This window comes from Hyperolius riggenbachi, chromosome 2, assembly GCF_040937935.1.
Source record: "Hyperolius riggenbachi isolate aHypRig1 chromosome 2, aHypRig1.pri, whole genome shotgun sequence".
NCBI lineage: Eukaryota > Metazoa > Chordata > Amphibia > Anura > Hyperoliidae > Hyperolius > Hyperolius riggenbachi.
Window position 1 is genome coordinate 293,311,114 of NC_090647.1, and position 21,598 is coordinate 293,332,711.

The 21,598-nt window shown below is 42.8% G+C and overlaps 1 protein-coding gene across 2 annotated transcripts in view; it reads right to left on the reverse strand.

Annotated features, from left to right (window-relative positions):
* The window catches only part of KDM1A (lysine demethylase 1A), a 56,916-nt gene extending 36,227 nt beyond the window's left edge, over positions 1-20,689 (reverse strand). The window contains exons 1-5 of one of the 2 annotated variants that reach the window (XM_068268949.1): positions 20,179-20,689; positions 4,105-4,270; positions 1,287-1,420; positions 1,101-1,179; positions 901-993 (exon numbers count right to left, since the gene is read on the reverse strand). In XM_068268949.1, the coding sequence (XP_068125050.1) occupies positions 901-993; positions 1,101-1,179; positions 1,287-1,420; positions 4,105-4,270; positions 20,179-20,475 (769 nt within the window). In that variant the 5' untranslated portion in view covers positions 20,476-20,689. The remainder of the gene's footprint in view (positions 1-900; positions 994-1,100; positions 1,180-1,286; positions 1,421-4,104; positions 4,271-20,178) is intronic. The other variant, XM_068268947.1, reaches the window with a different exon arrangement.
* Between the last annotated feature and the right edge of the window lie 909 nt (positions 20,690-21,598).

A 21,598-nucleotide genomic window follows, 5' to 3' on the forward strand; every position in this document is an offset into this window, starting at 1 on the left:
TTCATGATCTTCAGAAACCTGCTAGATTTCATGTGTGCTTGCATGAGCTCACTGGCTCCAGCCTGCTGATCACCTGACATCTAACTGCTAACCAGTAACCAGCACAACTGTCATATTTGTGTTTACTATTTACCTACATCAGTGTTTTACTTCAGCTTACATCTGGAAATATGCCAGAAGAAGGGGGACTAGATCCCAGAAAGCTTGCATTATTTCACTTTATCAGTTAGCCATTAAAAGTTATTACTTTTACAAGACTTTTTTTCTACCTACATAATTTGTTTGGCTAACATGGTACAGAAACATTTTTACTTGAATCTTCTTAAAACTCCTGTAAACCAGTCTCCATTCACATGATATTAAAAATTAGACATTAAATAGTATGCAGGATCAGGAGCAACAGGCAACGTTTCAGACAGGTCCTTTTTCAAGCTCAGGACATACTGTGCAATACAAATAAACCAACCTCCTATTTAAAATCAAATGGTCCACCTCTCGCTCTTCACCAATTAGCAGCCCACAAAACACTGCAAACCTGATGGGGAACTTCAAATACTAAGTATCTGACCATATAGTTGGAGTTAAGCTTGATCCGATTCTCTTCCACCCCCCAAAACACAATGACGTAGCCATCCCCAGACAGGCACATCAGGCCTGATGGAGAAGTGTGTCTGTATTACAGCAGCCAATTACAACGCAAGAGGTGTGCCTCCTATCATTACTCCCATGAGTTCACACTCAATGTGGAACAGCTATTCAATAGTGTGCCCACAACCCAGAAAACACCCCACACACACAAAGAGCAACCAATCAGTGGGTTCCCTCATTTTAAAGTAGTGATTGGATGGACAGAGTATAGGAAATGGATAAAGAATGCGCTTTATAGTTTTCACTACTTACCAGGCAAAGGCTTCAGTCGTTTGTAAATACCAAAGTTGATTAACCCATGCCTTTCCAGATAGCAGTGTATTCTGTGAACCAGCACAGAGTCACCTACAAAATAAAAACAATTAACAGCCTACTGTAGAAATATCAGTATTTTAGCCAACAGCCGCTGCATTTTATTTTTTATAAGAGCATTCAAGTAAACTCCAACTTACTGTTATAGGGAGCTTCCAGCTGCTGAAGAGTTGCCTCAAATGTCAGTTGGATCTTTGGATTGTCTAACCACAACTGCAGCTTTAATGATAGAATAGAAGAAATTTAGTTTAGTTGTGCAACTACTAAAAAGAAAAAAAAAAATGTTATCCATGGACTAATTTCATGAGATCTCCAAGCACACTTACTGTGCGATTCCGAATGTACAGGAAGACCTTCTGAGTTGGCTGTGGGCCGCTGATGATATCTGGAAAGCATGCAGCCTCTTGGGAAGTCATTCTGTCATGCGGAAGTCTGCTCTGGAAGGCTGCCCCCTCCACACCTAGGTATTCACAAGACAGTTTGGAGATTTTGAATCCCATCCATAACAAAAATAATGCTTTGCTAGACCCAAAGAACTTAAAGTGGACCCCCCTCTAGCACCGAATATAATAAAAAGTCTTTACTTCACATATAGTTGCTGAATAAATTCACTGGACAGTGCTTGTTTAGCTAGATCAGAGCATCAATTAGCTCTCATCGGCAGCTGTGAATGTGAGCTGTGCCTTGGCAGCTCTCTGCCCTACAGAAAACACAGGTTTGACCCTTCCAGTACTTCCAGCGAAGTGAATCCAAGTAAAACTTAAGGGTTTGTTTGTTTTTAGCGTTTCCATACACTGTAATTAAGAGGTTTTCCCCTTAAAGCAGGATTCAACTTATTAAAATGTATGTTCGTTTTGGAAATGTGCGAAAACGCTTTCGAACAGCCAATGAAAGTCTCTGGAGAATTGCACTTCTGCTTAAATTTGCATTCATGGGGGGAAAAAAAAACCCCACATACTTCTTGCATCATAAATTGGCACATCACATACGAATTACCAACAACTTCTACTAGCTGTATTGAAGAAAAAAAAAAGTGAAAATTTGCATACAAAAAGGGGAATTAAATGCAAAAAAGAAAGTTTTTCCACAATGGTAATCCTGCCATGGCTAATATTTTAGAGCAGATAAGTTCTGAGTTTAGTTCCACTGGGCACTGCCCCTACTGGGTGGGGTACTTCGGGAGGGGATAAGCCTCTGGATCATGAAGAGGCTTCTCCGTCCATCTGTTCCAGCGCCGGGTCCCCCAAAAGTACGCAGACAAAGGCCGGTGTCTTGTGCAGACGCAGTAGTCATCGGGCTCCACAGCAAAACAATGCTGTGCCTCGCGCAAATGCACTAGTGGATTAACGCTTGAGCTTCGGCGGAAATAGTTGCACCTGATCGGATCTGCTCTACAGCTCAGATGCGAGCCGCTCTACCGCATGGTAGAGCAGACCGATTAGGCCTAGATAGTTCCGCCCGAGTCTAAGCAGTACTCCACTAGTGCGCCCATGAGAGGCGCATCACAGCATTGTTTTGCTTGGAGACAGTTTGGGGGTCTCTGCGCTGGTGGAGGAGGAAGGAGGAAACCTCATTAGGATCCAGGTTCCCCCTCCCAAAGTAAGTACCCACCACAGGCACTCCCCCCCCCCCCCCCCCACAGGCACTCCCCCCAACCCCCCCACACACACACACAGGTTTCCTTTTAGCCAACATTATCGGTAGAGTAAAAGCTAGAGCTATATTTTTTCTAAAATGAAAGTGGAACTAAAGTCGGGAGATAGTCACTGCCAGCTCACAGTACCTCCAGCCAATCATCTGCTAGTTCTATTGCACTGCAATAAAGCAATATTTAGGCTTTTCCTTTACTCAAAAAAAGTGTAAATGCACAAAAGTATTAAAGGGAAACCAGTGATTTATAAAGTTCGACAGAACATGTGGTATGAACTTTAAAAATGGACAGTCTAACTGAACACATATGTGCCTACTAGGGATGATCAATGAGATGCTAATTTTTAAGTTATTTAAAATCTAGCTGGTATGTATGCAGATTGAAAATGGACGTAATCAGCAGCATTTTCAATCTGAGTGCAAACTGCTATGAAATCTCCATCAATTCGGAAAGGGAGCAATTCATTAAACGGCTCTAGCCCTCACACACACCAGATGAAACCCGGCTGGGACAGCTGATAAAGTCCCCCCCCCCCCCCCCCCGTTTGATAATGTCCAATCTGCTACTGATTAAAGAACTGATGGGAGCGAAGCAGTGCTTTTCGGCACTGCTAGATTTGGGCGCAGCCGGCGACACCATAGACTATAAAAGGAATCACAACTGAGCAGCGCTCAGTAACATCAGCGCAGTCAGAAGACGGAGTCGAGGTTGCTTAAAAAACACAATAATTCGCAATCGCTGGAAGCAGAATTATATCATTCCCCCACTATCCATGGCGGCCTGGAGGGGGGGGGGATTAGTAAATAAAAACGGCTCGGACTTGTGCAGAAGCAGGATCAGCCATATACCGGCTGTATCCTGCACCCAAGTCTACCGCCGCCAATTTATGTACCAGCTCTTATGCTAGGTACACCCCATGCAATTTCATGTCAAATTGACGGGTTGAACTACTAATTTCCAGCATAGCCGATCTGCTCCCGATCGATAACAGGATCTCAAAATCAATTCTGTTAACGATCAGGAGCAGATCAGATGTGTCGAAAAAGGATTGGTTCGACCCATCGCTCTGACAGGAAATTGAATGGGGTGTACGTAGCATTAGGCTGGGCTAGGCCAAGATTAAACAATGTTTATCAGATCTTACCCCAAATCTATGTAGCACACAAGGCTGTGGTGTCGGTACTAAAATCATCCAACTCAGTTTATGAATCCTCTGACTCAGAATACCCAAATATTGTTCCGACTCCACAGCCCTTGAAACACAATGGTCTTCCTGAACTATATATCCAAATTCCAACCTTTACATTCATATTTAGATCGATATTAGTAAGATTGTATGGTGTATAGTTACGGTTTCAATTCTAAAATCTGTATTTGTAACGAGAGTGAAAATTCCATTTTTGGACAACTTTTCCTTTAAACACATTAATCATAAAACCCAACATTCATCAGTGTGTGTTAGGAAACAGCAGTAAAATGCAGCTACACCCAACCTGAGGGCTCTTCAGGTTCGCTGTCATTTTCTTCCTCTGGAGGGGCCTGAGGGGGAGGTGGGGGAACCTTCTTCTCCCTCTCAGCTTTTGCATTCCTCTCCTCTTCTGAATAATACTCGTCTTCAGAGAGATTGGCAAGGCTTTCATCCATCTCTCTGTACTCCACCTGCAGAAAGAAAGGCAATTATAGTTCTATTGGCCTTCTCCAGTTCTTGCTTTCACCTAGAGCCATGAGCATCTGTGGTATGTACAGCAGATTGAGAGTTCCTTATGAGTTGAGGACAGAGATTATTCTCCTTATGTACTCTGTTACGCCTGGCACACACCATTCATTTACTGGCACACAGGTCAAATTGATTATTTCCAACAGGTTTATTTTATTTACGATCGTTTTTCCTAAAGGATTTTCCATTTGTTTCTGTACAAAAATCAATCAGAAAAATGATCAGGAATCAAATTGGACCTGGAGGAAATCATTAATTCAAACTACAATCTGAAAGGAAATTGCAGGGTTTGTACCAGGCATTAGGCGTTAATTTTATGCCATTTTTAAAGTGTAAAAGATCAAAGATTAGCCTGTATTTATATTTATCTGGGGCTTCCTCCAGACCCCTGAGGTGCCTCGCCGTCCTCTCTGGTGGCTCCTTTCAGCCAATATCTGGCCCGTCTTGCCCTTCAAGACATGTGCAACTCGGGCATGCGTGTGCCCCCGTCACGCTCTGGGAGCTTTCTGCACCTGCGCTCCCAGCAGCAGGAGTCCAACTGGAGGCGCACGTATGGCTGAGCATGCGCTGAAGAGCTTTCCCGGTCCAATTATGGCAGAATGGAGCCACTAGATGATGGCGAGGGACTCCACAGACCTTATAGGTCTGGAGGAAACCCCAGGTAAGTGTAAATACAGGCTAATCTTCAATCACAGGTTCCCTTTAATGCTTCAGACTATAGATAAAAAGGAAAACTTCCTACACTGCCATCTAGTGGTCAATACATTTTACTACACTAACATATTTACTGTATTCTTCCTATAGGGTACTATACATGGCTCGGGAAAAAAAAATCCTCCAATTGTAATTTGGTGCCTCTGGTGTGAATGCAGGGTGTGCATGTTGTCTGTTAGTAGGCTCTGCACACTCATACAGCTAGTCATTTATATGCAGTTTGCCTTAAAGGGAACCTGAGACGAGAAGAGTCTCAGGAGTTCCATACTTACCTGGAGCTTCCTTAAAGAGAATCTGTATTGTTAAAATCGCACAAAAGTAAACATACCAGTGCGTTAGGGGACATCTATTACCCTCTGACACAATTTTGCCGCTCCTCGCCGCATTAAAAGTGGTTAAAAACAGTTTTTAAAAGTTTGTTTATAAACAAACAAAATGGCCACCAAAACAGGAAGTAGGTTGATGTACAGTATGTCCACACATAGAAAATACATCCATACACAAGCAGGCTGTATACAGCCTTCCTTTTGAATCTCAAGAGATCATTTGTGTGTTTCTTTCCCCCTGTTCTCATGCACTGAAGTTTCAGGCTGCTTGTTTCTTCCTGCAAACAGCTTTGCCCTTGTCTGTAATTCTTCAGTATGTGAAAGCCCAGCCAACTCAGAGGATGATTTATCCAGCTTGTAAATGTGGTGGTAAAAATACAAAGTGCATGGTAACCAATGCTCGGAGCCTTGCAAATAAAATAGACGAACTAGAGTTCATTCTGAATGACAAAGGCTATGACATTGTGGGAATAACCGAGACATGGATGGATGAAAGCCATGACTGGATAGCTAATTTAAAAGGATACAATGTGTTTAGGAGGGATAGAACAGGGAAAAAAGGTGGAGGGGTTTGTCTCTTTGTTAAGAATTCTCTTACAGCTGTCCTCAACGATGAGATGGAGGAAGATTGCGAAGATGTGGAGTCCGTTTGGGTAAATATTCATGGTGGAAATAAAAGTTGCCAATTGCTTATTGGGGTATGCTACAGGCCACCTCTTATTAATGAAGCTGCAGAACTGCGATTACTACAGCAGATTGAAAAAGCTGCAGGTAAAAATGAGGTCATAATTATGGGCGACTTCAACTTTCCAGACATTGGCCTCAATTCACTAAACTTTCTCAAACACTTTATCAAACGTTTGATAATTTACCTCATGGGTAAAATCTAATTTTGAATTCACTGAGGTGTTATATATTTATCGAATGTTTTATCGATAAAACGTTCAATAAATCTAGAACACCATAGTGAATTCAAAATTAGATTTTACCCATCAGGTAAATTATCAAACATTTGATAAAGTGTTTGATAAAGCTTAGTGAATTGAGGCCATTGACTGGAGAATTGAGGCTACCCATTCTGGTAAAAGCAGAAGATTTCTGGCAGCACTACAGGACAATTACTTGACTCAAATGGTAACTGAACCAACTAGGGGGAATGCGTTACTGGATCTGATCATTTCTAATAGACCAGATAATGTATCAAATGTGCAGGTTCAAGAACATTTGGGAAATAGTGATCACAACATGATAACGTTTGAGCTGGTGACTGATAGGCCACGGGGCAGCGGGACCACTAAAACTATGAACTTTAGAAAAGCAAAGTTCACTCAAATTAGGCAGGCACTAAGTTTGGTGAACTGGGATAATGTATTACAAGGGGAAGACACTGAAGGGAAATGGCAAGCTTTTAAACTTATACTCAATCAATACTGTAGTATGTATATCCCATATGGAAACAAAATGTCTAGGAATAAAAAAAGGCCTCTATGGATGAATAGAAAGGTTAAAGATAAAATGAAGAGGAAAAAGAATGCCTTTAAGGTCTTAAAACAGGAGGGGACAGAGGCTGCACTAAGCAATTATAAGGAGTGCAATAAAAATTGTAAAAAAGAAATTAGGCAGGCAAAGATTGAAGCTGAAAAACAAATCGCTAAGGATATCAAATCTAACCCAAAAAAGTTTTACAAGTACATTAACTCTAAAAAAAGAAAGGTTGACTGTATAGGACTCCTAAAGGATGAGGATGGGAACTCAATGGTGGATGACTAAGGTAAGGCAGAGTTATTAAATGCTTTCTTTGCTTCTGTCTTCACAAAAGAAACAGCACTGTTGCAAACTACAGAGGCGGAAGAGTCTCAATCTTCTAACTGTAATATTAAATACTTAACGCAGGAAGAAGTGAAGGCAAGACTAAATAAATTAAAAATAGACAAGGCACCTGGCCCGGATGGCATGCATCCTCGGGTCCTAAGGGAATTAAGTTCAGTTATAGATAAACCCTTTTATCTTATCTTTTGTGACTCTCTTGCAACTGGCAGAGTCCCAGTGGATTGGCGTACAGCCCACGTTTTCCCATTATTTAAGAAGGGCAAAAAATCTGATCCAGGAAATTATAGACCTGTAAGTTTAACATCAGTTGTATGCAAACTATTTGAGGGGTTACTAAGATACTATACATGACTTCATAGTAGAAAATAATCTTATTTCTCAGCATCAACATGGGTTTACTAAAGACAGGTCCTGTTTGACTAACATGCTCAGCTTTTATGAGGTAGTGAATGCTAATATGGATATTGGGAATGCTGTAGATGTGATATACTTGGACTTTGCAAAGGCCTTCGACACTGTTCCCCACAAAAGTCTGGTGCAAAAGTTGAGGATGCAAGGACTGGGGAAGAGTCTGTGTTCATGGATAGGGAACTGGCTAATGGACAGAAAACAAAGAGTTGTGGTCAATGGATCATACTCAAAATGGGAGACTGTTAGCAGTGAGGTCCCACAGGGGTCTGTTCTGGGTCCAGTGCTCTTCAATTTATTTATTAATGACCTAGTAGATGCAGTAGTGAGCAATGTTGCTATTTTTGCAGATGATACAAAATTGTGCAGAATCATTAACTCTCAGGAAGATAGTGTCATATTGCAACAGGATCTGGATAGGATGGCTATATGGGCACATACATGGCAGATGAAATTCAATGTTGACAAATGTAAGGTCATGCATTTTGGACGTACTAATGGTCTAGCACCATACAAAATAAATGGGATACAGTTGGGGACATCAAACTTGGAGAAGGACTTAGGAGTACTCATTGACAACAAGTTAAATAATCGTACTCAATGCCAAGCAGCTGCAGCTAAAGCTAACAAAATTTTGGGATGCATTAAAAGGGAAATAAAAACTCGAGATGCTAGCATAATATTGCCCCTGTTTAACTCTCTAGTAAGGCCACATCTGGAATATGGAATTCAGTTCTGGGCACCACATTACAAAAAAGATATTGCAGTTTTAGAGCAGGTGCAGAGACGAGCAACAAAATTGATGCGTGGGATGGAAGGTCTCACTTATCGAGAAAGGTTAGATAAACTGGGTTTATTTAGTCTAGAGAAAAGACGCCTTAGAGGGGATCTAATTAACATGTATAAATACATCAGAGGGCAATATAATACCTTGGCGGATGAGCTTTTTGTCCCTAGGCCTTCTCAAAGGACTAGAGGACATGATCTGCGCATGGAGGAAAAATGTTTTAGCCATTTATTTAGGAAAGGGTTCTTTACAGTAAGAGTGATTAAGATGTGGAATGCATTGCCACAGGAAGTCGTTATGGCAAACTCTATACCTGCATTTAAAGGGGGCTTAGATGCTTTCCTTGCGTTGAAAGACATCCATGGCTACAATTACTAGGTAATGCCTAATGATGTTGATCCAGGGATTTTATCTGATTGCCATCTGGAGTCGGGAAGGAATTTTTCCCTTTAGGGGCTAATTGGACCATGCCTTGTAAGGGTTTTTTCGCCTTCCTCTGGATCAACAGGGATATGTGAGGGAGCAGGCTGGTGTTGTACTTTATACTGGTTTAACTCGATGGACGTATGTCTTTTTTCAACCAAAATAACTATGTAACTATGTAAAAGATAAGAGAGAAGAGAGAAGCTGCTCTAATCCTAAATAACACACAGGCAGTGTGCATAGAGGGGCCTGGAAGGGGGAGTTCATAGCAAAACCACAACACTGAAGAACTTGGCAGCCTTCCAGACACAGGCTGACAAGTCTGACAGGGGAAAGATACATTGATTTATTACAGAGACAGTGATAGTATAAAGTGCTGCAGTAAGTCAGAACACATTAGAATAGCTTTTTGAACTTGTAGGATGATAAAAAACAGGATGCAATTTTTGTTACGGAGTCTCTTTAAAGCGGAATATAACCCTGCATTTCAACTTTGCTCTAAAACATTATTTACAGTATATTATATGCAACCAGCATTTTTTTTTTTACTAGACCAGCATTGGAAGGGTTACACAGGGCTTTAAAGTTCCTTTAGATTTCTGCAGACGCATCCGAAGCTGAAAAGAGATACATTTTGTTTACAGAAATGTATCTAAGTGTTTAATGTGACTCATCTCTCTGACTGAGAAGGAGCTTGGAGGACTGCCAAAGAGTGTGTAACTGTTTATCAATAGATACATAGAATGTAACAATCTGAACTTCTGCACATCTCTCCACGGAACTTGAAACGTCTGTGTTTAACCCTTCCAATGCTGGTCTAGTAAAAAAAAAAAAAAATGCTTTTTGCATATAATATGCTGTAAATAATATTTTAGAGCAAAGTTAAAATGCAGGGTTATATTCCGCTTTTTAAGCTCTCTTGAGGCCTCTCGTCTGTCACCAGCTACCCCGGGTGGCTGCTGTCACCCACAATAGTGACTGAAAGCCTGGCCGAGTTGAGCTTCATAGAGCCTGCATTGCCTGGCGCGCTTCTGTCCCTGGGAGCGTTCTGCACAGAAGTATTATGCAAGCACCGAAAGATCCCAGCTGCAAGAGCAAGACGGAGGAGCGCGTCTGGCCACGTGAGAAATCGCAACTCGGCAAGGCTTTCAGGCTAAATTGCAAGTGACAGGAGCCACCTGGGGATACAGCTTAAGGAAGCTCCAGGTATGTATAGTACCTGAGCTACACCAAGTAGCACTTTCCTTTTTCCGCTTGTACAAAAATTATATATATATATATATATATATATATATATATATATATATATATATATATATATATATATATATATATATATATATATATATATATATATATATATATATATATATATATATATATATATTTTATCTAGAGCCTAAGAACTTCACTGTGTGATATCGCAGACAGTTGTCATACCAAATTTGTTTGCATGTGCAATTTTCTGTGCGATTTTATTGCACCAAACTACAATAGAATTAGCAGTGCATGTGGATTGCAGGTCAGGAAGCAGAAAGGGGTCAGCTTGTTTTTCTATGTACAGGAAGCGCAAAAATGAAATGTTCAGTAAAACATTTCAAAATGGCAAGTGGCCTATCGACTTTCATTACAAGTGCATTGGGGCGCGGTTTCCTGCTAGAGGCGGTGTGTGTGGTCCAATTTTTTTTACATCACATATCTGGCATTTTAATTGTGAGCTGTACATTTTTTTTTATATCCTATATTGCATGCATACGCCAACTAAACTAATAATAAAAAAAAAAAAATACCCCAAGGAAACTGCCTCAAGTGTGCACGCGATCACAATTATATAAAACCTGCTTTTTTTTAAAAGGGACTTCAATAACACACAACGTAGGAATAACCCACCAATATGTGTTGATAACATCCCTACATACGCTCCCTGTACTGTGCTCCTCCAGGCCAGTTTATATTGTATCGCAGAGTATGCTCAGTGTAAGCAGCTCTTCTCTCACCTGCTCTGGGCACCTCCAGCGATGAGCGACCCCCTCTTTCCCTCACTCACTACCAGACTGACATTTTCTCCTGTAATGTAATTATGCGACGCAGAAGAAGCCATCACCAGAGAGAGTTCAGGGTAGGAAGTCACTCATTGCTTGAGGTGCCGAGCAGGTGAGAAATGAGCAGTTTCCACAGCAGATACTCTGCACTACTGTATAAACTGGCCAGTACTACAGTAATACTGCACAGAACACACCTGGCAACAGGAGTGCCAAAGCGCATAAATACTCCAATCCACCCAGGTTGGCGATCATTGCGAGCCTGACTGTGGAAGACTGGAGGATGACAGAACTGTGGTTAAGGACCAGAGAGTCTTCTAGAGGCTGGAAGAAGCCGCAGGTAAGTAAATCTGCATATGTTATCTTTACTTCACAAATCCTTTAAGTTTTCTTGAAATAGCTAAGGTTTTCATACCTTATACAAGGCATTTGACTATTTCCTGCTTTTCGGGAACAGAAGAGAGCTCCTGTTTCTTCCCCATATTGCTTAAAAATAGTGGTCTGGTTAAAGTGGACCAAAATTAAAAATACAAGATTTCAGAAATAAAATCTATTTTCTAAATTATAATAATAAATAGCAGCCTTTTTTTCAGCTGCATGATGACAAATATAAAATATTTTACATTTATTGGAGGAACCCCTCCCTTCCTTTCATATTGCCGGGACAGAATCCGGCAAACTGGTGGAGTAGGTGGTGTCCAGTAAAGGAGGAATTGCTAATGGCTGCCACCTGTATAACCCTAGTTATGAAAAAAAGAAGGGGGAAAAGCATGCACTGAAATGCTCATAGGCTTGAAGGAGTGTTTATTTATCTTTGTATGTGTCAGAGTAGTGCAACTAAATATTTTGATTTAAAAAAAAATGTTTGGTTTGGGTCCGCTTTAATAAAGTGGAACACCCTTCTTTAGTAGTTTTTCCTTTAGGCTTCTTTTCCACGGGCAGTTGAACTGTATGCTCAGCAATCAGTTGCCGAGCAGCAGTGAGCAGTTACTGGGCAGCAGTGAGCAGTTGTGATAGTTTAAGAGACATTCCACTGCCTATCAACTGCCCATGGAAAATTGGGCTCAACTGGCAAACTAATGATCACAGATTTCAGATTGATTTCAGTGATCAAAAGAGCCCTGAGACAATACCATCCATGAGTCTAATGGAAAAAACTAACATTTAATCGTTGACACTAATACAATTTGCATAATCATTTGAAATGCAGTGTACTACATTATGCACCAACATGCATCAACAGAAAAGAGAGACATAAAAATGTGAACTCCCAAGTGTCAGGGGCTGCTGCGCATTTATCATAAAATCGCCAAGGCACTTTGCCCTGGTCCAAACAGATGTAGGAAATAAAAAAAAAAAAAGCAAAAAAAAAAAAAAAAAAAAAAAAAAAGCATATATTTCATATAAATCTAGCCAATGAAGGAAGTGTTGGAATATAGGATCGAGTGAACTAAGCCATTAGCAATGGGAATAATAGCGATGCACAGATATTAATCCATACAGGTGACAGGTCTCTGTCTAAGCTACATACAGTAGATTTTAGTTGCTAAAAAAAGATCCATGGTCATCGCAGGCAACAATGCAACTACAACTGTCCCTCAACATCAGTTATCTGCTTATTTGGATCACCACCAACAGCCAATGCAATTATTATACCTTTTGGTCTCCATGCTGCCTAACTGTACTTCCACTACCAAAATAATGTTATTTTCCTTCTACTGCATTTGTATTGTTACTTTAAAAGGCCTTGAGCTCTCTTTCGTGTTAAATAGTGCGACTAAAGCTAGGTACACACACACACTGCAGTGTTCTCCCCAGGCTCTTTTAGCCGGGTGCTCCACCCAGCTGGATTTCGTGACCACCCGGCTGTCATCGGCTCACCTCCTCAACTCCTCCTATGCTGTAAGCACAGTTGCCCTGCATTTTCAACTCGCCCCACCCGGCTACTTTTTCCTGCCACCCGGCTACTATTTCATGCCACCCGGCTGGAAAAAAATTCTGGGGAGAACACTGCACTGTATGATGAGGTGGCTGTTAAAAGGAACCAGAGGTGTGAGACCTATGAAAGTTGCCATATTTATTTCCCTTTAAAGTGGATCAGAGATAAACTTTTACTCATTGCATAATTGTGTTCCTTTCCTTAGTTTATAGGGCATTCTCCAAGCCAAATAATTTTGTATTAATACTCTAATTTCCTATAAACTAAACAAGCCTCGCCCACAGCTTTTTAGAGTGCCTTGCCACTGTAGCAAGGGCTTATGGGGGCTCAGTCTGGGCAGGAGGAGGTTACTAGCCAGAGATTTCAGAGGCAGAGGGGAGGAGGAGAGGGGACTGAATTTACACACATGCAAGCTGATAGGATCTCCAGCCCTCAGCCTGTGACAATGTGACAAACAAAACATGGCTGCTGTCGTATCACAAGAATAAATATTCATGAACTGTTGAAGCTGTTTGCAGCTAGATTTGCTGTGTAAACTATCTTAACTTTAAATAGATATATAGACAAGTTACTTGTTATAGTTAGTTTTTCATCTTGGATCCGCTTTAAACAATACCAGTTGCCTTGCAGTCCTGCTGATCTTTCCACTTGAGCGGCCCGCATCTGCGAGACGCGCGCCAGCTCTTCCGGGTATGCGGGGAAAGCAGGCGAATCCCATCAGCCGTGCCATGCACGGCTATGGGATCCGCAGCCTCCCGTGCCGATTTCGATGGAAAAGCCGGCCGAATCGCCAGCGGTAGCGATCCGGCCGGCGTTACCATTGCACCCTATGGCAGAGTTTCCCCGCACTATTCGCCTGCGGGGAAACTCTGCGGATTCGCGGCGGTTTCCGCTCAAGTGGAAACGCGCCATCAATCACCTGAAACAAGAATGCAGCTAATCTCGGCAGATTTGTCATAGAAATCTGATAAAGCAGGACAGCCAGGCAATATACATAATTTAAAAGGGAATAAACATGTCGGCCTCCATATCCTTTTCACCTCAGGTTTCCTCTAAAGCAAATGTAAGACAGCGCAAAAAAAAAAAAACTCACCTATGTAGAGGGGAAGTTCTGGATTCCATAGAGCAGCCTTTCTACCCTGGAGGAGCCCTGCAAATAACTTTTGGATCTCACGGAACCCCTGCATTTATTTTGCGAGAGGCATGGTCTTTAAAAGTAGGCGAGGCTGCTTATTTCACTACCCTTTATTAAAGTGCCACTCCTTGTACAGTCTCCTTATCCCAGTGCTTTTTATGAATGTGCTCATTATTCTGACCCCAATTTAGTGCTTTTTGTTTCAGTACCCCCCTATTATAATGTGCTCTATTATACTTCCTCCACGATGGGGGGAAATGCCAAGGAACCCCTGCAGGATACTCAGGGAACCCTGGTTGAGAAAGCCTGCCATAGAGCCTTCCTGGTCCTCTCTCCATGCCACCGGCCCACCACTGTAATTTGCAATTTGTATGCGGGGTGATTGCCACATTGTATACGGGAGCGATTATTGCATTTGCTATGGTAGTAGATTGGTGCAATGTATATGTGCAACATTGTTTGTACATGATATTAGTGGTAACAGAATGCTAATTAGTACACGTTTTAAGATTGCAATCAAAATAGCAATGTTTCTCAGCATTTTCACGCAGGGGTTCCCTGAGATGTAAAAACATTTTTAAGGGTACCTCGGCACAGAAAAGGTTGAGAAAGGCTGCTCTATGGGATCCAGAGCCTTTCCTCTCCATAGGCGTCTGATGTTCTGCTTTACATCTCTTTAGTGACCGTTTTGTCTGAGAATCAAGTCTGTGCACAGGTACAATGGATCTTTAGTGACAATGACGCCCGACCAACTCCCTGAGTGTTGTCCTGTCCTCTTTACCCCACCTGCCTGGAAGCGGCAGTTTTGTTCCCCATGTATCATCCATTCTTCCCTACTCCATAGCAACAGACGCACCAGTAGCCTCTAGGCTAGCGATGCGTCTGTGCAGAACATCCCCAAACTGTCGCTCAAGGAAATTGAGCTTAGAGCCCTGCAGACAACAGTAAGGCCCGGTTCACTATGGACGGATCAAAAACTGATCTGAGTAATTGGCATCAGTTTTTGATCCATTCCGATAGCGCGCAGTCAATGCAACGCGCCCCTCATACCGAAATTATCCCAACTTGAAGGGATCCGTTCTAATGGAGCAATGTGAATGGATACTATTAATAAAGGATCCGTTCCGCTCCGCTTTGGCCACTCCACTACACGAAACAGATCAGAACAACCATTTGCTTTTTGGTACAGGTGACAGTTTTGGTATGAAAGCTGTACAGACAGACTGCTTATCTCCTAGCCAAGCAGAATGAACTATTTTATAGAAGAGAGGGGGTGGAAAAGGGACCAGCACTCCATTGCAGGAACTTGGAAAGGAAGTCCCAACAGCAGCAATTCGGCGAGGGTAGTCCACGCCACTTGATAAATGGAAGGGAGGCCAATGATGTTGAATTGGGCTTTAAAGGATACCAGAACTGACATGTGACATGAGGAGATAGACGTCTATGTACAGTGCCTAGCACACAAATAACTATGCTGTTTCTTTTTTTTCTTCTTTCTCTGCCTGAAAGAGTTAAATATCAGGTATGTAAGTGGCTGACTCAGTCCTGACTCAGACAGGAAGTGACTACAGTGTGACCCTCACTGATAAGAAAATTCCCCTTTTTACCTTTCTTGCTCTCAGAAGCCATTTTCTGCTAGGAAAGTGTTTTATAGTTGGAATTTCTTATCAGTAAGGGTCACACTGTAGTCACTTCCTGTCTGAGTCAGGACTGAGTCAGCCACTTACATACCTGATATTTAACTCTTTCAGGCAGAGAAAGAAAAAAAGGAACAGCATAGTTATTTGTGTGCTAGACACTGTACATACACATGTCTATCTCATGTCACATGTCAGTTCAGATATCCTTTAATGGGGCCACAAACTTTATACCACTAGCCAGACCTTGCTCCAAAACAAAAACAAAAAAAACACCTCCTTGTTCAAATTATAGATAGGAAGAAGCACCAGATTACCATTACAGACTATACCTCCTGGTGTGTTTATGCACCATTTAGTGCAATACAAAACCAAAGGGTCGGAAATCACACTCTGCAGATGATTTTCACTGCTCCTGATTGCTTGTCCAGTTTTAAAGGCAGATTTCATCAAAATAATCAAGTCAGCAGATATTAGCAGGTACTCCCATAACAATTTCAGACAACCAACCCAGGAAAACACCAGCGATATGAATACTTGTTATTTTGTGGGCCACCATTAGCAGTCAACAAGTCAGCAACTAAAGCTCAGTTACCTCACAGAGGCAAAAGCTTGCATAACAAGGCAGGCGATCTGTGATACTGAGGCAATACTGTATGCATCAGGAGCAAGGCATGGGGGAGCCCAGCATGAGTCCAGGCCACACAGATAACAAAAACAAGTTTAGTATTTGCCTTGGTAAAGCTATAAATGTTCACTAGATAAGAAATCCCTAAACAATATATTCTCCTGAAAAGCATAAGGTTAAAGCAAACCTGAACTAAAAATTAAAAGTCAAAATAAAAACACATCATACACACGGTATCTACCGTGTAGTCTTATCAATCAATCTCTTTCTCCTCTACCACGTCCCGTTTTTTCAATTGAGATTGATGGACTTCTCCGTCCTCCATTTTAAAAATGGTGATGACCCTGTAACAGCTTCTGGGTCAGCACACTGTTAAACTGTAATATGGCCAACATGATCCATAGGGAAAACATGGACATTACCTTACACATCAGTTGTCCTTTCAGTTGTAACTGACAGCAACTGATATTTCAGTTCTGACAAAATCATGTCAGAACTGGAAGGAACCATTGGAAGGAACAGCCCTTGATCCTCCTCGATGCATTGGCAAGCGATCTGGCAGATTATTTCACCCTAGTGCAGTTCCAAGGCATTGTTCTACCTTCTACTTTCCCCGCCCGCTCCATCAGGCTCCCCCTCCTTCATATTAACACAATGCTTCACTAGCCTAGAGGGTAGTCTGTACAGCATTGCACTGGCGAACTCAGGGGGCTATTCCGGGTGTCTGGAACCTCCCCCCTGCACTGAGCTGTGTATTCAGCCAGGGAAGCCCGCATAATATAAACAGCCTCATTCTCCCTCCCTTCTTACTTCTGGTGCCTCCCTCCAGCTAATAGAATGAGAGAGGCAGCCGAGCTTCCCTCACAACCCTCACAAGAAGATGCAGCCTGCAGTGAGAGAATGTTGATTATGGAGTCCTGGACTCTCCACAGCACAGAAGTGTCAGACATGATGAAATTAGAGTGCAGGCAAGCTGGTAAATATGCACAGCATGATGCAGAGCTTGCCTGGACTCAGGGTCTGTGGGCAAACATCTGTCTGGTCTCTCCCCATTGTTATAATGACTGCATTGTGTGGATAAGGTGTGGATAACAAGCTGAAAAGTTTTTGACAGTCCCTAGACTCCAGGAGGGCTTCTTTCTGACTTGTGTGAGAGACTGACAGGGACAGGAGTCCGATTACAGGCAAGTAGCCTGTGTGATGTGGGACTGCAATACAGATAAGTTCTCTGCTCCATCTCAGGCTATTCTCAATTTCTCCACTCCTCTCTCTGGGCTAGTGCACGCCAAAATGACAATAGCAATCGCTAGCAATTTGTGAGTGTGATTTTGTGAAGTGATTTTCAGAGCGATTTTTGAATGAATTGCTCAAAAACATGCTACATGCAGTATACCTGCGATTTTGAAAAAATCACAACGCTGCTGTGGGAACACTGTCATAGGGTAACATTAGCCAAGCGCTTTTCAAATCACTGTTGATTTGAAAAACGCTCAGAAGCCCTCTTGGTGTGCACCAGCCTCCCTCATTCACCTTTGTTTCCCTCTACCCCTAGTGCTGGCTGGCTGTGTCTTCTTGTCATACAGGAAAGCTAAATAAAAGTGCAATCCTGGTGAGGCAAAATATTATTATTTAGTATTTATATAGCGCCGCCATCTTCCGCAGATGCATATATCCCTGCATCATATGGGTATCGCTTGCGCTATGTGAAACTATGTAGCATATTCCACTGAATTGTCCAAACTAAGTCTATCTCCTGTTCCTCTCTTGGGGAGTTGTTCCAGCGCTGTCCCCTGTTCAAATTTGCTGCTACCAGAAGTCCTCAGAAACACTCGTGTCCTTGAGTACTTCCAAAGATAGGCAGCTCCGTAATACGCCAGCGCACTTTTGTGCATGGGCAGTATGGAGCCACCTGTATTCGGAAGCACTCGGGGACATACGTGCTTCTGGACCTTTCAGGAACCGCCCCCTTAAAAATCCTGTGTTTGCCCCTGCATTGGGCCCCAATCCCTGCGGGTGAAATACATGTAACCTGTCAGACTCCGCAAGTGATTATTCCAACTATACGTGTATTTTTCAAGCACCTGTAAAATTGCCCAGATATGCCATTTGCCATAAAAAGCCTATTGTACAATTCCTACTATGCTGTGCCTTGCATTTTTAAATGAACTGCACACAAGTTGAAACGTAAAAAAAAAACCAAAAGATGCAATCTGATCGTGCTTCTATTGTACACTACTGTGATTCCACCACGATTCTTCAGTTGTACGGTGCGACTGTGGTGGGTAGCCAGTCGCACGAAAAATGCAGCAATTGTGGTTGAGAAAAATTGCATCACAAATGTAGCGCATCAATGGAAATATCCCTGAGCAGTTTTCATTAGTTACCGTCCACTTAGCATTTTGCAACCCTCAGCGATTGTTATTGGATTGCATAACACTGATAGCTTTTCTTTGTAATAAATACGATAAACCTAGAGAAATTTGTGGAGTAATAATTTTGTAAAGAAGAAAGATGCGAGATACTGCTAGGCCATGGCCTTTGTTACAGCAGCACAGCTCCTATGGGCCCATTGTTCAGTGCAGCAGATGGTGTACTATCAGCTCAGCTTGTTCCCTTCTGCACAAAGCCAGGAAGTGCAATGCAGAGTCCCAGGCAACAAGGGTGCTCTCAGCCTTTATCACACAAGCAAAGTATAAAAAAAAAAAAAAAAAAAAAAAAAAAAAAAAAAAACACTGGATAAGAAAATGCTTACCTATTTTGACAACCCAGCATTACGAACAAAGGAGATTTCCCCCAAACTTCAATGCTGTTTTCATAGGATAAGTAAAATAAAAAGTAATGATGCTTTGGATTATTTTGCAGCAAAAAATATCAGCAGAATGACACCATTTTGTAGCTACAGGACAGTACACAAAAACTGTTGGTTCCCAGAAGCAGCCTATTCAAATTCTGCTTTGTTGCCATGGGCAACAGCTTTTCAATGTATTATTTCGCAATATAGCTCTGCCATTCCCCATTTTGCAAAGCTTACTGAATAATTCACATTAGGAACTGTATCTCAGAAGAACTCAACAATTGAATGTACCAATCAATTTCCTCGCCAGTCTAGGGCCGACTTGGAGGGACATCCAAGAAAAACAAAACAGTATGTTTTTGGTATTGCGTGAGAAAAGAGTTTCCAGGGGACACCTATGAGAACATACAAACTCCATGCAGATAGTCTCCTGCCCAGAAACCTAAACTGGGTCTCTAGCACAGAGCAATAATAATCACTGTGTTGACTTTACTAAAGCCATCTTAGATGACAGATTAAAAAAAAAATTTTTTTTTAAAGGAACTAAGGCAGTTGATTGCATTAAAAATGAACAATCAGATTCAATCAGCAATTTTAAAGGCTCTCCCTTTCAATAAAATAATCACACTTGAGTGAAATAATTGTGACTAGACCTTCTGAAGCTTATAGTTGGCTTTCCGTAGATTTAATCGAATTAATCGATTTGTCAAAAAACTCAATCTGAACATGTATGGCAAGCATATGAAGATATCCTACTATCGAAATAATCACAAGCTGTTCCACTGCAGCTTTAAAACACTGGCTCAGTTGGAAAAGTGATATATTTTATGGGACACAAACAGTGAAAAGATTATTTTAATTGCAGACTATTCAAAAATCTAAATAGTACAGAATATTCAGCATACTAGAACATTTCCACGCATGAAGCCAATGCTACTCGGTAGCACGTGAAACACCACATTACGGCCGACGGCATTTACTAATTAGTGGCACCGACGGTCGGCCGATGTATGGCCCTCAAGCCTGCTGCTACCATGGTAGCCCATAAATGAGAGCCTGGAGTAACATGGCACTGTAGTGAGAGCTGAGACATCGCATCTCACATCACAAATCCGCCACCACTGCAGACTGCACTCGAGATCGGAAGTGATCGGCCGATTGCGCATCGTATGTATGGAAGGTCTCACCTTCGCCCTTTTCCTACGGCTTGTTCTGCGCCCCTCTGGGGTCTCCGGTAGCCCCCCGTCCGCCCCCGCCATGATGCCGACAGCGGAGGATGGTCCATGCTCGGCCCCGGGGGAAGCCCTCTCCTTCTTCCTGGGGGTCCTCTCTAGGGACGCCCCGGCGTCCGGCGAGGCCATCATCCCGGAGGAGGAGGACGACGAGGAAGACGATGACGAGGCCGAAGACATGACGGGGGGCTGCGACTCGGCACCGATCTCCCCGCCGCCCCCGCTGGACTCGGACTTCTTTGCGGCTAGCATTGGGCTAGATGGCGGCTGTGCTGGTGGGGGAGGGCCCGGGGGGCGCAGGGGGAGGGCGCTAGCTGCGGATGATGGGTGGAGTAGTAGACACCGCGCCGCACACACCAGCGGATCGAGCTTTGTGTCTCTGCTGCTGCACGACTCGACGACGACGAGCACTCAGCACAGACACGACTGTCTATGGCGAGAGCGCGCAGACCGCGACCAAGTCCCGCCCCCTCCCCGGGCATACCCCGCCCCACCCTGTATCCTCTGCTGCTGAGCGCAGCAAACACCTGCCGCCTCCACTATGGCTGCCCCGGGGGCCCCGTGCAGGGAGTGACTTCCTCCTTCCAAACTCACCTCCTCATCATCAGCAGCAGCAGCACGCCCATCATCCAGCGCGCCCTGCGGGATGCCGCATAGGCTACAATAATATGCCTATACAAGCTCTGTTTCTGCAGCACAGTGGCCACACAGGGCACCAGCAGTTCCTGAGCCAGGAGCAAGCCCCATTCCTGTCATCCAGTTAGCAACTTGCTAACCCTAGTCATCCAGTTAGCCAGCTCACCATAAGTATATAGACAACCCCTTCTAGTCAATAGGCTTAGCAATTTCCACAATATTAAATATAACCATACAGCTGAACAATACCAGCAGACAAACATCTGCAAATGAATGGGTTGTAATGGGATTTGCAAACTTGGCTCTCCAGCTGTTAAGCAACTATAAGTCCCACAATGCATTGCAGGAGTCTGACAGCCATAGTCATGATTCATAAAGCATTCATAAAGCATTCATAAAGGCAAATGCATTGTGGGACTTGTAGTTCCTTAAAGGGGGCCTAAACTGAGAAGGATATGGATTTTTCCTTTTAAAATAATACCAGTTGCCTGACTCTCCTGCTGATCCTGTGTCTCTAATACTAGTAGCCACAGCCCCTGATCGAGCATACAGATCAGGTGCTCCGACTGAAGTCAGACTGGATAAGCTGCATGCATGTTGCAGGTGTGAGATCCAAATACTACTGCAGCAAATAGATAAGCAGGACTACCAAGCAACTGGTATTGTTTAAAAGGAAACATCCATATCCTTTTCAGTTTAGGTTCCCTTTAACAGCTGAAAAGCCAATGACCTTCAGTTT